Genomic DNA, 17,575 nt, shown 5'->3' with positions numbered 1-17,575 from the left:
AATGTATCTTTTTCTTTGTGGTTGGAGGGTGGGGAAGGGACAGAAGAAAAAATTTATTTTGAAGTAGAGTTCTTTTGTCCTTTTTAAGTAATTAGCCAGAATCATCTTAAGCAGGGTTTAAATGCCTGTGTTTATTACTCATGTGATGCAGCTTTCTGCACAAGCTCTGCATATGCATTATTCCTTTCAGTTAATTCCTTTGTCAGTATTGTATTTCATATTGACCTTTTCAATCGTAGTCATCGGTCTGTTTTTTCCCCCCTTTTGTGCTAACCATGCACATAGTTAGTTTCACTACACTGACTTAATGATTGAATTAATGACTATGTAACAGTGCTCGCTGCAGTGCTTCACTTTGATTGCACTGAGCTTTTGTATGCTAGAGTGCAGCAGAAAAAAGGCTTTTTTATGCAATTGTTCAACATCTGATCGCAAACCTGAATATACAAGGAAGAGATTACTGTTCATGTATTAAAATATTTAGAAGCCTCTTGAACAGCATAGCAGAAGAGGAGCTTTTTTTCAGTATTGTAGAACACTGCAGCCGTATCTGGAACGCAGTTGGGTGTGCTCTGTATAAATATATGCTAGTCATTTTACATCACAATGTAATCACTAAATTTGAGGACATTCTCTAAAATTTTAAGGAATCATTTCCTGTTTAGCTAGTGCTTCCAAAGGCTTCCAAAGCTTTCTGAAAAGGGCCAGATGTTTCTGACCTCTGCAGAAACTGTGACAGCATCTTGTTGTCTAGCATCTTTCTGTATTGGTGGTGTGTTTACTAGCAGCTCGAGCCTCTGCAAGTTTTCTCTGAGAGAGAAGGTGTGCTGGCTCTGCAGTGCACTTAACCTTTGTGGTCTGAGAAGGATCTCAGGTTCTTAGTTCACTCTTCCCAAGGCATACTGTATTACAGAGTCACTGGTTGGTGCAGCCAGGTTTTAAATAGGACGCTTTTTCCTTCAGATGCTTCCCGTTACTCTCCTCTGCCAGTTTGCATAGCAGGTAAATGGCTGTGCCTGAGCTTTGTGCCAAAATTGCTCAGCAATCAGCAAGACTGCCACTATGCAGTATGGATGAATAGCAGAACTGTGGGCACATCCAAACAGGGATGAGCTGAAATGAAGAGCTCGTTCTGAGGTGGAGTCGTAAGAGAGAAACTCCTGAATCTGCCGTAAAGCTTAATTCTGTCTCAAGCCACGTAATACTATTGAGCCCAAGATCATTATTTATTGGGGCTGTTTGAAAGCTGAGAACAGCGATAGGAGCAGCTGTGATTTGGCCAGATCTTTCAGTGACTGAAGCGGGAATAGAATCCAAATTTCCAGATTTGTGTGCAGTCAGTCATGTCGTGGTTACTTCAGTTAAGCCTATTGGCATACTGAAGTGGATTATGTCAAACTGTCTAGGGTAATGTGTACAGTATATAATAGCATTGTTTGGGAACACAAAATTCTTGCTGCCCAGGACCCATCTGCTCATTCTTTACAGCTGTTACTTGCTTGGGTGTATATTTTTCCATATACTTGAGCGCAGCACACATTGGTGAGGGGGTGACATACGTAAAGAAGTCGTCATTCAAAATGTAATACTGTTAGCTTGTTTGAGTCAAAAACGTGGTGTTCACTTGGAATTCCTTCTGCATATCCAGAGGACTACTGCCTTACCCTTCAGTGTCGTGAAGTTTGTGAGGCATTGCTAAGGGCTAAAGGATTTCCCCTCGTATTCTGTCTACCACGTGAGCTGCTACTAGTGACAGATGACTTGAGGGCACTCAGTCGAGAAGGACACAGATGTCAAAACAATGAATCTGAGAGAGCATTGGGGAGCATGTGCTTTTGTCCAGTCAGCATTTTGGTCGTTTCACCTGTGAGAAAGAATAATTATTAGATTATAGCCTTAATCAGAAAAAAAAAAAAAGACAAATCTGTCAGGATTGCACAGGCAAATGTTATAAGGTTGCAGGAAAAGCAGAGTTTTTTTGGAGAAACAAGGATTTTTGGTTGAAATGGAAAATGCAGTTTTTAAGCAGGTGATTTTAAACATTGACAAAACTCTGCTGCTTTTAGAAGATTTAGTCTGATACTTAAATAACCTGTTTAGATTTCCAGTCAAACTTCAATGTAGTGTAAGCTTCTGAACAATGGTTGGGTTTGAAGTGGATACATGACTGTAATCTTGTGCTTGTGCCTTGTTTGTGGAACTCAGATTTATTTTTCTGAAGTCTAAACAGGCTTAGTTTGCTTTTTTATTGCTATTGATAGAATAAAAATGAAGATAAAATTTGGGCATTAGCTTTTGCCATTTTGCTTGTTTTTAAACAGTATAATCAAACAGAAGTTACGCTCGTAATTGAAGGATTGGCTGTGTGGGTGAAGTGATTACGGTCCCACTCAAATATTTCGTGCTCGATAGATGTAGTAAACTTTTTCCTGTTAACACGATGTGCCAGACAGTTGAGCTAGTCAAAGAAAGGAATGTTATAAAACAAATATTTTTTGCTGTTGTCTTTGTTTGCAGTTTTGCTACCTGTAGCTTGCTATCTCATTTCTGTAATAATGTTCTGTAACTAGAGACATCAGGTCTTTTTTCACCCCTTTTGTATCCTGTTGCTACAGCCCTTGCATCCTGTAGTCACTTGCTGTTGTTGTCTGTCCCGTGCTGTCTTTGGGACAATGTTAGTGATGGCTCTTGGAGGTTTGCAACACTGAGGTAACGCCTAATATAACACAGTTCTCATATCAGTAAACAGTAAATGAGGGCTTTGAGAAATGCAAAACCTTTATCACTAGCTCCAGAAACTACTTGCAAATACTCCTACTGCCAGATTTCTGTGCGTGTGACAGCTGTCAGGTGTGCTGGAATCAACTGATCTGTTTCAAACAAGATAGTTGAATGCCTTCCTGTTTTGATTCTCATCAAATTACTTCTTCACTGCTGAGTTAATTGTAGGCTGTTCCTGGAAAAACCTTCTGCTTTCAGTTCTCATCTGCAACGTGGAGATGGTAGTTTACCAATGGCATTCCGGTTTAAGCTAGCTGGTATTTATTTAGTATTCTGGCTTAATCAGTCAGAACGTGAGAAAAATGGCAGTGTGCGCTCATATTTTGCATGATCTAGTCGTTCCAGCTGTAGAGGTGGTTGCTTGCTTTAATCTCTTCACATGGAAAAGAATAGCTTCTTTAGAGAAGACTTGCCTTTATAATGTGTATAAGATAATTTCCTTTAGGATAGACATAGTCTCACTATATAACAGGTCTAACACCAGTTTTCTACTTTGCTATTTTACAAGGCAAAAAATAGTACCTTTCTGACCAACGCTATACCAACGCTTTATCCACATTAGTTTTGATAAGCTACAATTTCAAACAGAGCTGAAGACAAAATTAATTTTACACTTCACCAGATTTTTTGGAAGAAAAGAGAAACTTAGCTTCAGTTTCGCTAACACTGCCACATTGATGTATCAGTAAGAAAAATAAAGTAAAATAAGGTGCTTAATAGTAAGCATTCTGCTCTGAAGCCAGATCAAGAATTCAACTTGTGTGACTTGGAAGGCGTTAAAGCTCTAATAGAAAGTGGAAATTTCTTTTTGGAAAGAAGCCTAGTTAAATATAAGCTTTAGGTTGAGCTTCTCTTAATATTTGATAGTGCTGTAGACAGCCATATTCAAGGCAGCTGTTCTGTGTGTCTTCTCCAATCAGTAGTGGAAAGAGATTGGCTAGCTTTCCTGTAGGAAGATGTTGAGAAGGAAAACAGCAGCCTTGTGCTACTATTTCGAATACGTGGTCTGAAAATATCCTTGCAAGGAGAGAGCACAAATGTGAAGACAATGTAAGAAGGAGAGCTGTCATCCTAAAACTGTGGGGAAGAATTGAAGAGGAAGTTGTCTTCTGCCTGTTAGATTGCTTCCATGTTGTTCGGGTGCAAATCGAAGAAGAGCGTTTATTCTTTCTCAGTACCCAGAAGTCATGTTTAGGTTCTAAGGCATGTAACAGCCAAATAATGACAGGAAACAGAAATAAAATACCCAGGTGAAAATATTTGCTCTGTTCTGGAAATAAGGTCTTTTGGCAGAGATTACTTGTTACTTCAGAGCCCTGACCTGAACTTTCCTCTGGGTATCCGTCTGCCTAGTAGTTATTAAATACGTTTCAGGGCAGTCTCTGTATAGAAACCAGAATAGGATGTTCCAAAAAACTTTCGTCAAACATGAAATTTCCCGTCATGTCCTGGCAGTGGGATTCAACTAAAAGGAAATGTTCTCATGAACGGTTAATACTGTTAGCAGAGTAGCGTGGCAAAATTGAATTTTAGTGTCTAGTCTCTTCTGTGGAAAAGGCAATGCCAGAGAAGAAAGCAGCAGGAAAAGTGTCTTATCTAGGAACTGAAAAAGTTCTTTTATGTGTTTTTAAGATGTTAATCGTTTAAAAAGAAAAAATGTAAATTTTTTTTGCATGTCTAAAAATCAATTTTCTCTAATCTGTGTTTTGTTGCTACAGTTTATCCCGACATTTGCACTATTAGTCTAGTAGCTGTGGGGGATATGAATAAACATGCAGACAAGCTGCTCTTCTGGGAAGATGTATATGGCTTCGACATGTCCTGCATGAAGAAGGCTGTAATTCCAGAAGCTGTTGTGGAGGTGCTGGATCCATATACGCTTATATCTACAGCCACTGTTATTAAGGTACCATACCAGATCCTTCTTAATAGTTCAGTAGTCATGTCAGAAGTTTGCTTCTATTATTTGTTCTTGTGTGCATCTTTTTTTTTTTTCCTCTAAGTATTCCTTATTCATAGATGATAGTCGTCATGGATGCCTTACGTTTTACTGTCTCGGCTTGTTCGCTAGACTCCCTCTTTAGTCAGTGTAATAAAATACACGTTAAGGGGCTTGACACGTTTTTGTCTTGAGGACACCTCTAACAACTTGTGTGACTTCAGGTTTACACATATCTGCTCTCTTTGTATGCAAGGAGAGGATAGAATGATCAACACAGCTGTTGAAATATACTTTGTAGACCTGTAATTATAGGGAATGTTAGTGAATTTATGCACGCGAAACAGTAGTGTTGAGATAGAGAAAGTGAAGCTGTAGTTAGCTGAGAGGTTGGTGCTATAGGTGAGACAGAGGTACTAATCACCTGCATACACCTGTATTTATAGCACTTTGTTACGACTCAAGTGGAAATGAAGTTTGAAAACCTCTTGCAAATGGGTCAAGCTTGGCATACTAAATGAAGAACATACAATGTACTCTAAATGAACAACTGGGTGGAAAAGTTGAGCTACATCAGTTTATGAGACAAGAAAACAAACAACACATCCTAGCCCAGAAAGTTGATAATAACTATAGTTAAATTTGCCTAGTGCAGCCTATAAGCTGCTGTCATTTTAAAAATGTCCCTTCTTAAGTCTGTATAATTACGAGCAGTCACTGACCAGCACAGTATGGGCTCAGCGAAATTTGTCATTGTATAGCATTTCTAATAACTTCTGTACCTAATGGTTTTATACTCATTTGTTCTCAGTAACAATCATGGTTTTTAAAGTAAACTAAAGGCTATGTATGAGTTCATTGGCTGGAATTACAGTGGAAAGTAGTAAAATTAATGAGTTGAGCAACAGCGGCATTACAGGTAAATTGTTTTAATCAATAGCCATTCCACATAACAAATAGATTGTATTTTTGAGGGAAAGTTTTAAAATGTTCCAATTTATCATATGATGATTACCGAAGATATTTTAGTGTACTTGTTCATACTAGCTGCTGCTTGTTTTGGATAGTTAATAATGTAAGTTTTCAGGAAGAAAGATAGTCCCTGAAGAAAGCTGAGGCAGCATCAAGAAATACTGACTAATACTGTATGTAAGATTTAATGTCAACAAAACATGACATTCTTGGATAAAGCATTGTAGGTAAGTAGGCAAACTAAAGTATTTCATACAGGGCTAGTGTGAGAATTTTCATGAACTGAAGACTGAGGATTTTAACTTTCAGAAATTGATACATATGTCTTTAAAAAAAAAAACGTTGAAATAGAGGTTGCAGTTTGACCTGTCGGTATTTATGAATACGATGCCATTGTTTTTGTGATAATGTGAAAACAGAAGCAGTTTTCTGCCCTCTGTGCTCTTTCTCATCTGTTGTGTCACACTCACAGTTCATATGCTGATACCCCCCCAGTGCTTGTGCTGCTGTTTGGTGGGACCCCCGTAGGCTGGAGAAATGGGCCAAAGAGAGTCCTCTGCAGTTCATCCAAGGACTGTGAAAACTCCACACCTGGAGAGGAATAACCCCTCCACACCAGTACAGGCTGGAGACCTACTGGCTGGAAAGCAGCTTTGCAGAAAGGCGGCTGTGGGCCCTGGTTAAGACCAAGCTGACCATGAGCCAGCAACGCGCCCTCGCAGTAAAGGCAGCCAGACAGCCCCGTGGGCTGCACTAGGAGAACTGCTGCCAGCAGGTCAAGGGGGATGAGCTTTGTTTTCTCGTCAGTTCCAGGGAGTTCACTGGTGGAGTGCTGTGCCCAGTGCTGGGCTTCCTGGCACCTGAGCGAGCTGGATGTACTGGAGGGAGTCCGATGAAGGACCGCAAAGCTAGTGAAATGACTGGAGCTGTGTCTGTCATGCAGGGATGCGGTTCCACTTAAACATAAGGAAACTTATCTTACTGTGAGGACAATGGAACACTGGCACAGGTTGCCCAGATAGGTTGTGGATGTTCATCCTTGGAGATGCTCAGAAGCCATCTGAATGTGAGCTGGTGTAGTGGATGTGGCTTTGATTAAGTGCTTGGATGAAGAGATTACCAGAGATTCTTTTTGACCTCAATTATTTGGTGATCAATACAAAACTAATCTCAGAAATAAAATAATAATAAAAAAGTTCTCTTCTAACCCAGATCAGTTTCATACTGTAGTCTACCGTGTGGCTACAGGAACAAGGAGTAGAACTGGTGAAGGTAAAGGGTGGGAAGAGGTCTCAACGCTAAGAGTGCTTCCTCAACAGAAGTGACTTGAGAAATTGTGGCCATATAAACTAATTGCTGTTGAGGATACGTGTATGTATGCCTGTGAATGCTTGTGAATGTCAACTACAGGGAGCTGTCATCAAGAAAGTTACCTAAGAGCAACTCCCTTGAACAGAGTGAGTTACCATGCCTAGTTCCAAACAGCTGCTAGTCAGTATCTGTTTATGTTGACATCGAGGAAGAGGGACTTTATGTATTTGGTCAGTGTGCCTATATGATTAGGCTGTTTTTAAGTCTCCTCTTGGCATTTTAAAGAGCTGTATTAGTATTGGTCTGTAAAAGTTGTCTTTTTATGGAGCAACTGAAAAACACATAAAGGTCATCCAAAGAGACGTCTTAATTTCTTATAAGCACTGTTACTGATGTATTGTTGTTTTCCTTTCAACAGCGTATCAACTGTAATACTGCATCCGCGTCAGATTTAGAATTCTCTTCGGAATTCACCCTAACGATTACAATGAGCACGAAGTGCACAGTAAGACAAATTTTATTTCTTTATGCATGGTCAGTATCACATTGAACTAACAGACAGTGTATTTATCATCAGTCCTTGGCTTGAAACTTTCACTTCAACTTTACAGAGGTGTGAAATGAGCCCTCTCTCTAACGAGAGGTGAATGTTAAACTCCTATAGTAGTATTATGATATACAGGTACAGGTAAGATGAAGAAGGGAAGGATAATGGGTCTTAGCATTGTTTTTGTTGTTGTTGTTGTTGTTCTCTAGCCCATTTTTGGAAACACAAGATTTCTGTTCAGACAGGTTGTTACCATTGTGCTGAAGAATGTTACAGTCAGTGTTCTCCAAAGAGCTTTTCTGAGTTGAATAAAAATAGTGAAAAAATAGATGGGAGACAGATAAACTACAGTTCTTGCAGTAAACACATAGCAGCTCATATGACAAACACAGTTTCTCGCACAGGGAAGTTCCTAATCTTCACGTGCAAAGACTGAAGGGGAACAAACATCTGGGTGATAGTTTTTATTGCGTCTGTCATATGTTTTGTATTTAAGTTAATATATTTATTTGCTGTATGTAAATTAATGACATATTCAAAAGAACACTAGTTCTAGAAAGGCTGTGGAATTTCATTGAAGGGGTTATTCTAATAACAGGAGATACAAGCTTATTCATCTTGATATTACAAGCTATGCTGCGTTAAATTGAGTGAAGACTCTCCAACAAATGGGAGACTGATCTTACCGAATTGAATATTATTTGTCTATGAAACACTAGTCAATATGAAAAGAAAGGGGGAAAAATGTTTTCAGTCTGAGCTTTAGAATGAAGTAAAATCACGGTACCAGGGCATGTTCGAAATACTCTCAAGTTGTACCTACATTGTTCATTATGAATTTACATAAATGTGTTCATTTTGCTGCTTTTTTCTTGGTCATTGAGTATCAGTTACTAATGAGAGAACAGAGACATACTCATTTTTGGATTAGTTGAAAGTGTTCTGTCTTTCTTTCCACAAGTGCCCATGTAATTTTTATTGTGTATATTGTTCTGGTTTTGAAGTCAAGGAAGATATTCAAATGCAAAGCTCGTAAAATAAATATATTTGAGTGTGAGTGACTTCTGAAGTAAAGATATTTTGAATGTGTTTACATATTCCAACTATAATAATTATAGGTAAAATAGTTAGAAATGTGTAGTTAGGTACCTATGCGGGGATACCTTAGGAATTTTACTTAGTTTTGAAGCACAGATTGCTTTGTTTACTGGAGTTGTGAAGGAAAGAATCGCATAGAAGGGTTAGTATGTTTTTGTTTTTTTTTTCCTCTAAAGAAGTTTTAATGAAAAGAATATAAGCATAGAAAAGGGTGAACATTCCAGTGAATTCTCTAAATGTGAAGCTTGCGAGACTTCGGAAGTATCTGCTTTCCCAATTGCTGGATTATTAGAGGAAGAACAGTTCTGAACTAATTCATGAAACCAAACATTTAGGTATCACAAAGACAATGAATTTTTATGCATAAGAGAAAAGATGAGAACTGGAATTTTCCATCACATTTTGAAAGATTGGTTACATGCCTAAATTTATATAAATATCGCAGCAGGAACTGCCATGTTTCTCAGTCCACCCTATGAAAGTCTCCAACTTTTTATATATGTACATTATATCTATACTACTTTTGTTTCTGTGATCCAAGGAAACAGCTTCACCTAGGATAAAAAATTTCAGTTCACTGGTTACTTGAGAAAACAAAGGAATAGGGTCAAAACATGTTACTTTGCGTGATGTGTAAAGAAACATTGGAGAATCCATATGCGGCAGTGCAAATAAAATTTTGCAGTTCAAAGACAGTCAAGCTCATCTACCACTTGGTATCTACAACTTGGTTAAGAAATGATTTATCCCAAAAAATTGAGTTCTGTTTTTATTGATAGCTCTCAAATTCAAGAGATTATTAAGCAGCTTGCATCAACTTTCTGTGATATCAGAGGGGTTGAGAATGAAGAGAAGGTTTGAAAGAGGTATAAAAAAGTGAAAAGAGGAGGAAAAAACAAATGTTTGAGGTTAACAAAGGTAAAATCTAACGTGTCTGGAAACTCAGCTTATACCAATGACCTTGTTGTCCTGTTAACTAGGAATACTAGGAGAAGTTTGAGTCTCAGGTATAGTGGAGGATTGGCAATTACTTTGTTGGTATGCGTTTTTCAGTTCTAAAATGTTGAGAGAAACCCTTCTTTTTAAATCCATTCAAGTCTTGGTCAATTAAGAAGCAAGATAGACTGATAGATTTTATATATATATATATATATATATATACACACACACACAAACATACAGACTTGTTTACTTTTAGTACAAACCATATGATTGAATTGGCGAGACATACAAATAGACTAGTGGAAGGCAGACCGAAAAAAATAGCTCCTGGAAACATCTTGGAGCTTCATAATCAATTATGTATGTATAATATGTTTCCCTTTTCGAATTACGGTGAAAAATTTAGAGGATTACACAGAGTTTAACTGTTTTTTAGTTAGTCATATATTTATAAAATAAGTCTAGTTGCCTCGGCATGGTCAGCTTTGATTTCAGACCAAAGTCTACTGGAGCTCTGGACTAGTTATCTTAATTTGGCCACTTTTGAATAAGTGATTAGTAAATGGAAATAATTACAAAATCTTGGTTATATTTGATGTTTGCATAGAGTAAAATAGCTTATGTAGTAAAAATCATTTACCCTAGCACTAGACCTTTACAAAAATATAATTTCAATTCTATGCTCCTGATTGTGGTATCACTGACATAAATCAAAACGCACACCTGCATTTTACAACTTGAAGGATGAAGGTGTGGGGAGTAGGGAGAGAACAATGTTTCTGAAATGTTGCAGTGAATGCAGGTTCTAAAAAATGATCAGAACTCTGTGAAGTATTTTGCACTTCATCATTTAGGTTTATTGACACTTTGAGTGAAATTTCTTCTCTCTCTATGATGGATTGTACAAGTTTAGTTGTGAGTTGACAGTTCATCCATCTTATCAGGCTGCCTAACCTTGCAGCAAATGAACAATGAAAGTCCATTATTTATATTGAGAATTTTGAGGAGATGTTTTAGGATTGCAATTTGTCCTTTGAAAATAACATTTGATGCTTTTCTTGTTTGCATCTGTTTTTTGTTCTACTGGTGTTTTGTTTTGCTTTTGTTTTTCTACACAAGAAAACAAACATATTTCTCACAATTTTAGCTTTTTGTACTTGACTGCTCTGTTTTGTGAATTTTTGTTTGCATGTTTAAGTATTAACATTTGAAAATAGTTTTAGTTACAAAGAAAATATTTCACCCAAAATAGCAGTTGGAAAACAAATCCTTGTATGCTTGTGTGTTTTTATTTTATTTTAGTTCACAACCTAAAATTGATTTCAAAGGAGCTTTTTCTTGGCCCTTTTTCTGTCACGTAGGTGTGAAAACAGATTTAATTGTCCTTTTTCCAAGTGCTGCAATCAACAGGAAAGCTAAATTCATACCGCTATTATTGTCAAAACTTGGACTGCTCTTAAACCGGTCTGTTTAAGAAACGAACAAAAAAACAAATGAAAATCAAACGGAAGACTTAGTTACACTGTGATCTGTGATATATTAGCAATTTGGTGGATCCAGTTGCAGATCAGCTACTAGTTCACACTGTTATTTGAGTTTTGGGGAGTGGGTTTGTGCGCTGCTTCCTTCCAAGGTACTACATGGGTGCAGAGGAGTATACAATAGATGTTCTTCCATGGAGATGTATTGACAGCTTGGAAGGCATTGTTGCTACTGTTGAACTGGTTTTAGCAGAAGCATAGCACTGATGATAATTAATTTAGCAAGTACTCGGAACAAGGACTTGAGGCCTCAGCCAGTTGCACTATACGATACAAAGTTAATCACTGAAAAGTTGAACTTTTGGCTGGCAATCTGTTGCTTCCTCCCATCAACCTGTTTTCATTTCTGTGGTAACAAGACATTAAGTAGTAAAAGCTGACAGGAATCAAAGCAACAAAGCAGTCTTTTTAGCAACTAATTAGCACGTTAGCTTTGATTATGTCTTGGAACAACAGCAGGACCCCTCAAGGAGAAGAGGCTGCCCTAACTTCAGTGGTAAGATGCTCAATACCTCCAAAGTCTGACCTTAGTTTCTCCTTGGTCTTGTTTTTTATCCCCTTTAGCAGATACTATTTGAAATTGTGCTTGTTTATTTTCAGTCTTGACAGAGAAATTGACCTCTTTATTTCCACCATATTTAATTCCTATTGTTGTGAACTGTTCCAGTTATAGCATCTGGATGGGTTTTGTAAAGGCTGTGGGAAAGCTGTTCCATGTTGCTTTGGGGACAGTTAGGAACAGAATTTTTTTCTGTTCTTTGGCTGGAAGGACCACAGTCAAGGTTCTTTTCAGAGAGGGGAAAAAAATATGCTAATTTTTCTTTTTTCTTCCTGCGGTTTACTGCTTAGTATTACTTACTAATAGAAACATATCTGAGTTGTCTGTCCTTCCATCTGTAAAGGATTTTGAATTACTGTCAGAGTTGGCGTACATATGAGAGAACATAAATATCTAGTAGAGTATTAAATCACACTTAAAACAGATCAGCCTAACATCTCTATATGTGCATCCTAAATGTATCACAAGTGATCCTGAGATGTATTTGTTCAAGCCATACCCTCTAAAAATGCTTAATGTTCTAAATAGCTTTTCTTCTAGGTGTTCAAGCAATTTGATGAGTCTTCAAGGAAAGAAGTCCGTATTGTCCTGAGAAATATGGAAAGATTGAGTGAAAAAAATTATTTAAATCTGACAGTGACCTTGTGTGTGATCTTGAGGATTTCAGAATTTACTCTGGGGTGGGGAGAAGTCAAGGTTTTTCTTGGAGCAAGTATTTTTCCTGTTAATTTTTCTTTCCCTTTCTACGGTTTGATACTTAACAGTACCTTCTTAGTAGTATCTTAGAGGTATTAGTACTATCTCAGTAGTATCTTAAATGTATTAAGCTGCTTTATCGTTATTTTAGTTTTCAAAGACGGAAGATCTTCGAAGCATGAAGCGACTGCTTAGAATCATTACATCAAATTGATTCAAGATACTTTTAGTGCAGGTTGACTTGATTTCAGTCTTACGAAGATAATGGCCAAAAATAAATTAAATTAGCTAGCAGAAGTGCATTTTCCTAGTAAAGAACTAGAGTTTGTCACTGCTGATTTTAATGAGACATCTGGCTAATATCAGTTAGTAGATGCTGCTAGGAAAATATTCCATTAATTGTATTCTAAGTTGATCACTGTGTGAGCTTTTGAGATAAAATATAATGGTGATTACCCTCAGTGCAGAAATCAATTGACAAACTTTCTCTTTTGTTTGCAAGTGTTTCCCCTGTGAGTCCATCAAGGTTGATCTTTCCTAGCTGAATGACAATATCCCTTGGGAGGAAAATGGCAGTATCTCTTCATTGCTCCCGGGAGATCTTGTCAAAGAGCAGAGGATGCGTATAAAAAGTGGGAGGGAGGAAGGGGATGAAAGAAGGATAATGAACCAGAGGACGTGACTGATATATTAAAACCTTCAGGAAGAGAAAGGGAATTAGGTTGACTCTGGAGAAAATTATTTTGACAACGGAAAATCTATGCTAAGGTTGTCTTATATTTTAGACAGTTACATCCTTTAATGTCCAGTCTTGCACTTGGGAGCCAAAAGTAACTACTAGGATATCAGTCTTAGGTGACAAAGAAAATTTTTTAGATAACAGTTGGAAATCTGGCTTAGGGTACTGCCGCAAAACACACCTTTAATGCATGATTTCTCTTTAAAGGAAAGACTACCATATCATGTTATGAAGCAAGATTTGGCCTTTGGAGCTGTTCAGTTATCTTGTAGCCGCCTCTACAGTTGTGTCCGGATTCTTAATTCTTTCTAAAACCCCAAATTGTTAATGTTTTAGTAGCAAGGGTTTTTCATTTTTTCCCCCGTGATAAAAACACACCAACTCTGCCGCATGGGTTACAAACATTCCATCTCCATGCTTGGATAAACTCCATCAAAAGCACATTATCTCCCACTTCTGTGGCCAGCTGTCTAATTGTATTTGTTGTAGCCACTCACTGTTGGAACATGATACTAGTGAAGAGCAAGAATGATAAATTACTCACTGTAGGTGATAGTGATGATGATAATTTTTAATTTCCTTGTTCCTAAGTGAATTGGTAAGGTTGCCTTTATGAGCTCTAATAAGGAGTCGAGCACTGTCATTTGTTTTATCCTGTTAAAAAGCCGTATAGAACAGACAGCCATTTTCTGCAGAAAAAGCCTTAGTATTCAGATATATTTGAATTAATTTGATAAATTTAGTCTCTTCTTCCCATTCCGGCTAAGGCTATAAGTCGAAGAGTATAAATAAAGAATATGTACTAATATTCATCTTTTACAGCTGTTAAAGCTTTTTATGATTCAAATACTTTGTATGTGTTACGTGAATAAATGAAAATAGGTTCAAGATGAAATTACCTTGAAGGGAAGGAGAATTTGTGGAAAAAATGAGTCACATTGGGCGGAAGTGCTTCATTTACAGTTCTTTGTATGCTTGCGTGAACACCTTAGAAAACCTCTATGATGGGTGAATACATTAAGCTATTTTATGTGAACTCTTTGTCAAAATTGGGTAGATGTTAGTGGCTGCTGTGATGATTTCAGGCATACTTGATTGTAAGTTGCTGAGTGAACTCTTGCTCACCTTGGTAGGATGCTGCTTGGCAGTCTCAGTAATGCAGATAGATTCTTAATTATTTCTTTAGCTCTTTATTTACTCTTCTTAGTTCCCTGCGAAGTAAGTGTAGGCAGTTAGTTCTGGGGTTAGGGTTTTTGTCGTCACAGCTCTGCTTTCCTCCTGGCAGTTGATTTGAGAACAGGAAAAATAACATTTCTGCAATGTTTCCCAATAATTAATATCATTTGAGCCTAGACCGGGGCTAGACACTAGGCTGGAGTTTCCGGTATTAATTACCAGTTTATAAGTCATTATTTTTGTTTTCCTCTTCCATGGTATTTAAGAGACTGGTACTTGAGAGGTTCTTCCAGAGAAGGCATAAGTTACTGATGATTGATCATTGGTGAAGTTGTAAATAAGTTGTCAAAGGTAGATGAAGAAAATCTTCCATCTGCCATGTAAGAAATAACTGTTTATTGTTATGCTTAAAACAAAGGAAACCAAGGCAGTAGTTAGAAAACATCACCTAGAACTTACGGAGACACTAGTAGCTGCTTTGCTTTTCCTTAGGTTGACTTCCTGTAACAAAAACAAACAAACCAACCAACCTACCAAGATGACACCCTAAATAAAAATCTGGCCAGCTCTTTATTCCATTGTAATATGCTTGTGTCTGCGAGATGGTTGTGTGTCTGTCACTTGTAAATGACTTTTTTCCCCTTACATTTTGCTGCGTAGATGCAAGTGTTACGGTTTACAACAAAACGGGAGGACTTATTCTTCCTTCAGTCTGTAAGCACTGGCTGGCATTGTCTTAATTTGTAATACTGCATGTTTAATAGAAGCTTGTGATTCACTGTTGTAGCTACTGCACACTCGTTTGTTGTGCTCTAAAGTAAAATGAATGGAAAATGCGTCTAACTTCAATTTTACAGAATTATTTCAGTGAAACATACTTAGAGGTGGAATACACATTGTGTATCTCAGCATAAGATTTTAATGAAAAAAAAGTTGAGACGTAAGAGAAGATATCTACTTCTAAAAAGATAGTAATCAATACCTAGCTTTGCATCATCAGTTATTTCAACTTGTTGATTTGTGGAGGTCTTTAAATTTTTGAGATTCTGTTTTCAAATATACAGGATTGTAGACCAAATCACAGAAAGCATTAACTACATCTACTTCACTTTTTTATAAGATGTTAGTGTGGAATACAAGAACATTGCTGTAGTGGGGCAAAGCTTAAATATAACTTGAGGATGTGGTGGTGGTGGTTTTGTTTGGATGGTGGATTTTTTTGTTGTTTTTGTTGTGTTTGGGTTTTTTAAAGCATTTGGGAGTATTAAAATGGGCTTCTGTAATACCGTCAGAGATTTTAGGTTTTCATAGCTCTTCTTAAAGTGCTGTGTTACTGGCAGGAGAACTCATGCAACCTAGCACATGAAATCTTCCATGTGAAATCAAGAGGACTAAAGGAGGAAGGTAGAAAATGTAGGCTGGAGATACTGGGAGGCTTTGGGGTAGACTTGACCCCTTAACTTGTGTTTTGGTTTATGCTAAGCCTTGTTTTGTAGTGGTAAATAATGTGCTTCCTAGATCAATGGCTTCGTAGTCTCAACAAAAATCTTAGTAAAAACCTAAACAATTTACAGCACTTGTTAGCTAGGTTTTAATATATGAAAAATGTACTGAAGCTTTGATTACATAAACTCAAGAAAATCTGTTTAACTTAAGATATTCAGACACTTAAGGTTTGTGTGAACAGCATTTTGTTTAACTTTCTTAATCTTATCTGCAGTTTGAAACCCCGAGATATACTTCTTCTTGGCATCCAAAGAGTTGTGAAAACAGTTGGAAAAAAACACCAACAAACTCAACTCCTTAGATTTCTGAATTGCAATATCTGGTCTTAAAGTTGGTTTTTAAATACTGTATAGACTCTTCTCCTCTATGTTTTTAACTTAAAGCATAGAATTACTATTTAGCTATACATGACTAGGGTCTTAATCTTTGCTGGTTTTCATAGCTCACCAAAAAGGTGGGTCTTTGTTTTTTGTTGGCTCGTTTTTGTTTGTTTCCTGTCACGTTTTAATGTTCTGGAGGCAGTGTATTGGGAAAGGGATCCATGCTTTCAGTCAAGAGATGTCAGATCTTAAAACTGAGGAGTTTTGAGGAATGTCTGAAGCTGTTCGCTAGAACTTACCCTTAGGATCTTGGGGAATTATTTTTGTTAGAATATTGTTCTGTTTTTTTTTTTTTAATTTCTGGCTCAGCAATTGCTTCATCGAAGGGAGTTGATCTGTTTTAGAACTTAACAAAAAGAATTGAATGGATCAATGTAGAAAAGACTAATTCCTGGAACTCTGCCTAAGATAGTCTTTGTGATGTGTAATACTGTTACCACCTCTTGATTTAAATGGTCCATGTCAAGGTTTCAGGTTTTTCAGTTGCAATGTTTTCTTTCCATTGGCAGTGTAAGGAATAAAGTAATTATATATCCTGGTCATTTACAGAAGGTGTACAAAATCCTATTTCCCTGAGCACAGGAAAAGAAACATGTAGTAGGGGGATGGTTTCTTTGCTTATAGCTGCAGTCTCCTTTCAGCCTGAACTTGATCCCCCCAAAACATTCATCTGGTGGGGATGTTTTCTCAGGGTGGCATGTTGGATGTTTCTGTTACTTCTTGCTGCCAAGCGTATGGCTATTTGTATTCCCCCTAACTGTGGTATGTCTGCTTGGAGTTTTGGGCACTGTCTTTGCTTTCTGCTCGGAAGCGTATCTTGATAGTCTCATTTTCTCTGGAAGCCATTTTTACCCCCTTCGCAATTCTTAATGTATTTTTGTTGTCTCTACCTTTATCTTTCCTTCCCAGTAATCTTATCCTAAATTTTATCTGCAAGCATATCAACAGTATTGACCTGATGATTAAGAGGTGGTTTTGTGGCTTCGGAGATGTCTGACTAGCGTCCAAAAAGATGGTGCCTCAGTAAAAGTAGTCTGATGGGTCAATAAAAAAAACTTTGTCAAAACCTCAATCTTCACTGAAAAAGGAATGTTAGAGACAGGGCTGTAATTCAATTGGGAACGAATTTCTCAACATTGACTGATAGGGCCTTATGTCAGGGATGGAAGAATCACCATTTCCAACATCTGGTGCTCATTTGTCACGAAGGTCCCATAGTATCTGCGTTGTTCGTTTTGGAGCTTTCCAAGCTTCTCTAGAGCGCCATTAGTTGAAAAGCTAACACAAGTAATTTAACACTTTTTTTTTTTTGCTTTAAGTTGTACTCACATCCGTGTTGTCTGTTCTGGATTTAGACTGGAAAGGGAAAATACCAGAATGGTTTAGCT

General features: G+C 37.4%; 1 protein-coding gene across 2 annotated transcripts in view; it reads left to right on the top strand.

The window, feature by feature from the left end:
* PRMT3 (protein arginine methyltransferase 3) overlaps positions 1–17,575 on the top strand; it is a 96,374-nt gene that overhangs the window by 67,141 nt on the left and 11,658 nt on the right. For both annotated transcript variants that reach the window (XM_083840303.1, XM_083840304.1), the window contains exons 11-12: positions 4,500–4,687; positions 7,422–7,508. In XM_083840303.1, the coding sequence (XP_083696429.1) occupies positions 4,500–4,687; positions 7,422–7,508 (275 nt within the window). The remainder of the gene's footprint in view (positions 1–4,499; positions 4,688–7,421; positions 7,509–17,575) is intronic.

This window comes from Anser anser (assembly GCF_964211835.1).
Source record: "Anser anser genome assembly, chromosome: 5".
Lineage (NCBI taxonomy): Eukaryota > Metazoa > Chordata > Aves > Anseriformes > Anatidae > Anser > Anser anser.
Note: the sequence above shows the minus strand (reverse complement) of the source record. Positions and strands in the feature narration are given on the sequence as shown.